Consider the following 8,212-nt stretch of genomic DNA (forward strand, 5'->3'; position numbering starts at 1 on the left):
AAAAAAAAAAAAAAAAAAAGCAATAAATTAAGTTGTCATAAAAAATGACAGAGCAGGGAACTCTAAAAGTCCATTCTGCCGCTAAAGCAAGAAAAAACTGGTAAAGTGTCAGAATCAACCTTTTTGGAACTCTGGAAAAATAACCGAAGTTTGCAGCAAACAGGAATGCTTAATTTAAAAAACAAAAACAAAAAGCAGGGTCAGGTGCAGTGGCTCATGCCTGAAATCTCGGCGCTTTGGGAGGCCGAGGCAGGAGGATCACTTGCGCCCAGGAGTTTAAGACCAGCCTGGGCAACATGGTGAGACCCTGTCTAAAAACAAAACAAAACTGGCTGAATCTTGATAAGAGAACTTTCTGGTGTTTTAACCTACCCTGGTCCTATCACCCACTCTCCAGCTTGGTGGTGTCACTGAACAGCAGCCCACACTCCCAGTACTGGTGTACAGATACAGTACTGGATGCCAGCACCTGACAGGGCAGGACGAACTTATTCTCAAAAAATTGTGGTTGTTTGTTTTGACCTGTCAGCTCCCTGGAGGACTAGCTCAAAGGGCCTGCTTTATCTCAACTAACTAGGAACTATCCCAGTGCTGAGGGGGTTACATGAAGGGTGTTTATCAAAAACACTTCAAAGTAAAATGTATTAGTCTCTACTGCCTAGGGCAAAGGATAACAGCTGGGGCATCCAACACACTAACCAAAAAGACTGAGAGGAAAGTTGGGAAATGAGAAGCTCTGGGAAATAAGAGCTTTGAATAGCTCTGACAAGTACCTGGAATTTAGAAGGCCACATGCATGTCTAGGGCTGGGCACATGCTCAGGAAAGCTATGAGAAGGCCACACGTGGCTCACCTTCAGGCTCTATTCAAGCAGGAAGTGAAGGCTAAGGCAGAGTTGTAACCACCTGACTGTGTTGAAGACATGTCCGAATATACATTCTAGCTCCTGAAGCAACCTTCCCTTACCTCTCTTACCTGTGCCTGTGATAAGTGTAACAAAGTTTTCCAGTCCCTTTCCTTGGCCAAATTTCCTTTCTGCCAGGGCAGCACAGTTGCCATCATTGTCTACCCACACGGGGAGATGCAAAGTGTCAGACAGGGGGGTCCTGAGGTCCACAGAGTTCCACTCTTGGATCAGTTTGGTTGAATGCAGCACAATTCCTTCCCGAGGATTTACACGGCCACCTGTGGAAATGCCTGTGCTCCACCACGAACACAAGGAAAATAATGCTGATGAGCAATCTCAGGAAAGTGTGCTGACTTTCTTGGCTTAGAACACAGATTCATTCACCTCAGATCTCCTAAGACAAACATTACCAAGGACTGTAAGGAAATATGAGACAGTTCTGAATTAAAGTCATAGCGCCTCGAAGATTTCTAGACCTGTCACTGCTTCTTTCCTAATGTTTGTTGGTGTCCCCGGAAGTCTCCATGCTTGGGGCCCACAGGCAGCACCTAGAGTCATCTGTGCACAGGGCAGATGCTGATTTGATGCTTAGGCATGCATCACAAGTTAGTCAATTTTGTACATTAAAATGACCATTTCTTGGATTTATAATTTACAATCTTACCTACTCCCAAAATTCTGCAGTTCAGTTTTACAGCTTCTGCCGCAGCTTCCACACACATCTGTAGGATTAAATTAATCCTCTCTTCATAGGTTTTAGGATTGAACTGAGTATATTTCTTAACTATTTCACCCTAAAAGAGAAAACAACAAGCTCTGTCTCACTGGTCTTAGCTAAGATGCACATTGTGAGTGTTGTGATCTTTTTCATGATAAATCGGATACTGCTATAGGACGGCCCTACAGTCTTAGATGAGTGCTTGGGGAGGGAGCCACTGCCTGGCCTGGGCCAGGCCTGCGATAAGCCAAGGTAGTTCCTGTAATTTATTTTAATATGAGGCTGTTGAAGCAATGACAACTCCACAGCCAGCAAGATGGGCCCCTCTCTTTTTTTTTTTTTTTGAGATGGAGTCTCGCTCTGTTGTCCAGGCTGGAGTGCAATGGCACGATCTTGGCTCACTGCAACCTCCACCTCCCGGGTTCAAGCGCTTCTCCTGCCTCAGCCTACTGAGTAACTGGGATTACAGGTACCTGTCACCACACCTGGCTAATTTTTGTATTTTTAGTAGAGACAAGGTTTCACCATGCTGGCCAGGCTGATCTTGAAGTCCTGACCACGGGTGACTCAGCAACTAAGTAGCTGAGCTTTAATCATCTCCTGTAACTGAATTCAGTGATGGTCTGGATACTCTATTTCTTTAGGGTAAATTTCCATGCTGGCTGGCAGAAAGACCACATTGTTTAAATTACTGTGCTTTGTATGGCCTGGCATGGTGGCTCACACCTGTAATCCCAGCACTTCGAGAGGCCGAGGCAGGTTGATCACTTTAACCTCAGGAGTTCAAGACCAGCCTGGGCAATAAGAGGAAACCCCATCTCTATAAAAAATACAAAAATTAGCTGGGCGTGGTGGCACACGCCTATAGTCCCAGCTACTTGGAAGGGTGAGGCTGGAGTTCGCTTCAGCCAGGGAAGCGGAGGTTGTAGTGAGCTGAGATTGTGCCACTGCTCTCCAGTCTGGGCGACAGAGTGAAACCCTGTCTCAAAAAAATGAAATAAATTACTGTGCTTTTTTATATGTCTTAATACCAAACAGGGATAGTCCCTCCTAATTACTTGTTTTTGTTTTTATATTTTTTCTTTGCACACTTACTTTTGTACTTTTAATGTTAAACTTCTTTTTTTTTTTTTTTTTTTTTAAGAGATGGGGTCTCGCTATGTTGCCCAGGCTGGAGTTCAGTTGCCATTCACAGGTGCGATCCCACTACTGATCAGCACGAGAGTTTTGACCTGCTCCGTTTCCGACCTGGGCCGGTTCACCCCTTCTTAGGCAACTTGGTGGTCCACTGCTCTCAGGAGGTCACCATATTGATGCTGAACTTAGTGCAGACACCTGATCAGCATAGCGCACTACAGCCCAGAACTCCTGGGCTCAAGCAATTCCCCCCCCCTCAGCCTCCCGAGTAGCTGGGACTACAGGCATGTGCCACTGCGCCCAGCTTAATGTTAAACTTTTAAAAATTCCACTGTGGTTTACAATAATTTTATTAAATGTAAAAAAATACCATTGAAATATTTACTAGAATTATGTTGAACTTATAAATCCAATTTGGAAAACAGTGACATCTTAAAAAAATAATCAGCACTTCCATCCAGGGCATTTTTTCAAGGCTCTATATCTTACAGTAAAGTTTTATAATTTTCTTTATATAGATCACATAGTTTCCTGGTTTCAGTTGTTCTTAGAGGAGTTTTTGTTGTTGTTCTGAATAAGATCTCTCTTTCCATTTATATTATTTTGTTATTAGTGGATTTTAATATATCAAAAAAAGGGTTAGAGCTGTCACTAGGATTGTCATTAAAAATAAATCTAGGCCAGGCATGGTGGTTCACACCTGCAATCTCAGTGCTTTGGGAGGTGAAGGCTGGCAGATCCCTTGAGCCTGGGAGTTCAAGACCAGCCTGGGCAACATGGGGAACCACTGTCTCTATAAAAAATTTAAAAAATTAGCCAGGCATGGTGCCATAAGGCATAAGTTCCATCTCCTCAGGAGGCTGAAGCACGAGAATCTAATAAATCTAATAAAAAATTAGCTGGGCGTGGTGGTAAATGCCTGTAATCACAGCTACATAGGAGGCTAAGGCAGAAGAATCGCTTGAACCTGGGAGGCAGTGGTTGCAGTGAGCTGAGATCGTGCCACTGCACTCCAGCCTGAGTGACAGAGCAAGACTCTGTCTCAAAAAAAATAAAAATGCAATTAGAACTGGGCACAGTGGCCTATAGTCCTAGTAATTATACTTCAGAGGCTGAGGCAGAGGATCGTTTAATCCCAGGACCTTGAGTCCAGCTTGGGAAACATAGGAAGACCTTATCTCTAAAAAAAATTTTTTTTTAAATTGAAAGAATAAAAAACCTAGAGTACTGCTTTCAGTCTTCACTGTGCATTAGAATCACCTAGGCAGCTTTTAACAAAGAGCAATGCCTGCCTCCCATTCCTAGAGACTCTAATTTAACCAGTCTGGGGTGGAAGCCAGGCATTTTTTAATCTATTAATAATGTTTTTTAACCTGTCAATAATCTCAATTTTTCCTTCCTTTATTCCCTTCATAACTTCCAAAATTATGTTAGATAATGCTGCAGAAAACATCTTGATTTCAACGAGAGTGCCTCTAGAATTTTACCACTGAAAAAGATGTTGGCCTTTCATATGGAATACATCATCTTTCTGTTAAGAAAATATTCTTCTATTAGTTTTTGTTTTATTTTTTGAGACTGAGTCTCACTCTGTTGCCCAGGATGGAGTGCAGTGGCGTGATCTTGGCTCACTGCAATCTCTGCCTCCTGGGTTCAAGCCATTGTCCTACCTCAACCTCCCGAGTAGCTGGGATTATAGGCGCCTACCACCATGCCCGGGTAATTTTTTTTTTTTTTTTTTGTATTTTTAGTAGAGACGGGGTTTCACCATGTTGGCCAGGCTGGTCTCAAACTCCTGACCTCAAGTGATCCGCTTGCCTGGGCCTCCCAAAGTTTTGGGATTATAGGCGTGAGCCACCACACTTAACGTTCTATTAGTTTTTAAAAGAGTATTTATAAGGGAAACCTCTTGGCTTTTCTTGAGAAAATTATGTTTTGTTTTGCTTTCCTTATTTGACCTAATGGTATTAATAAATTACCTACAAAGTTACGTTTAAAATCTTTGCTATTTCTTGGGCCGGGCGTGGTGGCTCACGCCTGTAATCCCAGCACTTTGGGAGGCCTAGGCGGGTGGATCACAAGGTCAAGAGATCGAGACCATCCTGGTCAACATGGTGAAACCCCGTCTCTACTAAAAATACAAAAATTAGCTGGGCATGGTGGCACATGCCTGTAGTCCCAGCTACTCGGGAGGCTGAGGCAGGAGAATTGCCTGAACCCAGGAGGCAGAGGTTGCGGTGAGCCGAGATCGCACCATTGCACTCCAGCTTGGGTAACAAGAGCGAAACTCCGTCTCAAAAAAAAACAAAAAAAGCCGGGCGCGGTGGCTCAAGCCTGTAATCCCAGCACTTTGGGAGGCCAAGGCGGGTGGATCACGAGGTCAAGAGATCGAGACCATCCTGGTCAACATGGTGAAACCCCGTCTCTACCAAAAATACAAAAAATTAGCTGGGCATGGTGGTGCGTGCCTGTAATCCCAGCTACTCAGGAGGCTGAGGCAGGAGAATTGCCTGAACCCAGAAGGCAGAGGTTGCGGTGTGCCGAGATCGCGCCATTGCACTCCAGCCTGGGTAACATGAGTGAAACTCTGTATCAAAAAAAAAACAAAAAACAAAAAACAAACAAACAAAAAATCTTTGCTATTTCTTATTGTGTCTGGAAACTTTAGGCACTTAACAGTATTTCAAACAAAGATTTTTCTAGTAGGCATATTCTTCCTAAATCATTAGACATCACTTTAACATAAACAGTTTGTTATTTTTATTTTTATTTTTTGAGACAGAGTCTTGCTTTATCGCCAGGCTGGAGTGCAGTGGCGTGATTTTGGCTTACTGCAACCTCTGCCTCCCAGGTTCAAGTATTTCCCCTGCCTCAGCCTCCCGAGTAACTGGGACTACAGGTGTGGGCCACCACATCTGGCTAATTTTTTGTAATTTTTTCTTTTTTTGAGGCGGAGTTTCACTCATGTTACCCAGGCTGGAGTGCAATGGCGCGATCTCGACTCACCGCAACCTCCACCTTCTGGGTTCAGGCAATTCTCCTGCCTCAGCCTCCTGAGTAGCTGGGATTATAGGCACGCACCACCATGCCCAGCTAATTTTTTGTATTTTTAGTAGAGACGGGGTTTCATCATGTTAACCAGGATGGTCTCGATCTCTTGACCTCGTGATCCACCCGCCTCGGCCTCCCAAAGTGCTGGGATTACAGGCTTGAGCCACTGCGCCCAGCCTGTAATATTTTTTAGTAGAGATGGGGTTTAACCATGTTGACCAGGATGGCCTCAATCTCCTGACCTCATGATCCACCCACCTCGGTCTCCCTAAGTGTTGGGATTACAGGCTTGAGTCAACACGCTTGGCTAGTTTGTTATTTTTATGAGGTTCTGTCAACCTGTTGACACTGGGTGATGGTTTGGTTGACAGACTGAAGGTATGCTGTATTCAATAAAGAGCAGAACTGTAAAAAGGCAAAATGGAAAATCCATACAACTGATCAGATTCTATAAGGAGGCAGCTCCCTTCACCATTTGCTGATAGATACCCTTACCTGGGCAGTGATAGTAAACAGCATACTCCACACTACAAGTTGTTACCAAGTATAGAATTTCAGGTCTCCTGGGTGGCAAAAGCCTAATCTGATGCCTAAAAGGGTCTTCCCACTGTCAAGTCTACCATCTTGGATTCCCAGAGAATTTACTTCTTTGAAATGTTCATGATTAGTAAAATAGTGAGACAAACATTATAAAGAATCCATATGTCAGTACTATGAGCAAATGATTACAAGCTCTTATGTATGTTTCCAGTCTTACTTTCCAACTATACATACTTAAAAAAGAAATCTATCATATGGGATATAAAGTTAGTAGTTTAGGAGTTATTTTACCTTCATGCTGACTATTGCAACTCGGAGGTTCGTCCCACCAAGATCAACAGCCAAGGCACTTAGAGTTTCAAGAATATGGTCAATATCTTGAGAGATATTCTCCTTCACAGGAGGGAAGCAGAATTTCTTTTGTAGTGGCTCTTGAAGATCAATAGATTTGAGAAACTTCAAAATCCTTGGAACAGCATTTCCATCCCCATATATCTTTGAACTGCAATATATATACAAAAAGTCAATTAAATTAAATGCTTCTGCCATATATGTTAAATGGTAGTGAGGGCATAATATAATGGAATCTGAGACTTCAGGTAAAAATAATTTGTGCTTCTTCCTAAAATGACATCTCCCTGCCATGTGCAGTGGCTCATGCCTATAATCTCAGCACTTTGGGAGGCCAAGGCAGGCAAATCACCTGAGGTCAGGAGTTCAAGACCAGCCTAGCCAACATGGCAAAACCCCATCTCTACTAAAAATACAAAAATTAGAGTGTGGTGTTGCACACCTGTAATTCCAGCTGTTTGACAGGCTGAGGCAGAATTGCTTGAACCCAGGAGGCAGAGGTTGCAGTGAGCTGAGATTGTGTCACTGCACTCCAGCCTGAGCAACAAAGCAAGACTCCGTCTCAAAAAAAACCCAACAAAATACATATTCTACACTGGAACCTTTGGTACAATAATAATGGGTATGATATTAGCAATCCCTGTCTCCCCAGCAACTAAGGGCCCATAGGCATAAGAAGGAAAGCTCTGTTAGGATGATTAAACAATGACTGTAGCTCTAAAATGGTACCGAAGGTAGCTTCCCTTTTAAATCACTCAAAAAAAAAAAAAAAAAAGATTTCTACTCACCAAGGGTACTGTTTACCAAACTGAAGGTGCAGTGCTTGCAATATTTTGTCTTGGGTGTCAGCATCCCGGACATGAAGAACATTCTCCCCTGGGTAAAACCAGTCACATGTTACAAGGATTTGGAAGTGGGAATATCCAAAGAATAAGGAAATTATCAGTGTACTATGTTCATAATTAGACCTCAAATCCACCTGACTTTAGATAAGTTTTTTGTTAGGGAAACATCAACTTTTCTACTGTATACCCTTTAAAGAACTCTTAGCAAGATTTCAGTATATCAAACCCTTAAGGGCACTAGTGTCCTTTATTCCCAAAGAGAACAAATCAAGGTTTTGTTTATTGAAATAAATAAGGTGGATTAGCCTGGCATCCACTTACCATTTGCCTAGTCATCTATCAGATTCACTCTCTTTCAACCTGCCCTGCCTTCCATCTACTCAGCCAGCGGTTCACTTGGCTGGTCAGGCAGTAACTTTCCCTCCAGATGCTTCCTGACCAATATGAGGGAGTAAATCTAGTAAAAATGGCCACGTTCAATGAGCTTGGCTAAGAAGAGAAGAGTGGACAAGTAGCAGCTGGAGAGAGGTGTGGGGTCAAGAAAGGGGTTGCAGGGCCGGGCGCGGTGGCTCAAGCCTGTAATCCCAGCACTTTGGGAGGCCGAGGCGGGTGGATCACGAGGTCAAGAGATCGAGACCATCCTGGTCAACATGGTGAAACCCC

General features: G+C 43.4%; 1 protein-coding gene across 4 annotated transcripts in view; it reads right to left on the reverse strand.

Annotated features, from left to right (window-relative positions):
* Nucleotides 1-8,212, reverse strand: part of GNE (glucosamine (UDP-N-acetyl)-2-epimerase/N-acetylmannosamine kinase) — a 65,986-nt gene that overhangs the window by 21,285 nt on the left and 36,489 nt on the right. For all 4 annotated transcript variants that reach the window (XM_017543156.2, XM_017543155.2, XM_017543153.2 and 1 more), the window contains 4 exons: nucleotides 7,493-7,580; nucleotides 6,645-6,855; nucleotides 1,572-1,701; nucleotides 976-1,197 (listed from right to left, as the gene is read on the reverse strand). In XM_017543156.2, the coding sequence (XP_017398645.1) occupies nucleotides 976-1,197; nucleotides 1,572-1,701; nucleotides 6,645-6,855; nucleotides 7,493-7,580 (651 nt within the window). The remainder of the gene's footprint in view (nucleotides 1-975; nucleotides 1,198-1,571; nucleotides 1,702-6,644; nucleotides 6,856-7,492; nucleotides 7,581-8,212) is intronic.

The sequence above is a fragment of the Cebus imitator genome, unplaced genomic scaffold (genome assembly GCF_001604975.1).
Source record: "Cebus imitator isolate Cc_AM_T3 unplaced genomic scaffold, Cebus_imitator-1.0 Scaffold149, whole genome shotgun sequence".
NCBI lineage: Eukaryota > Metazoa > Chordata > Mammalia > Primates > Cebidae > Cebus > Cebus imitator.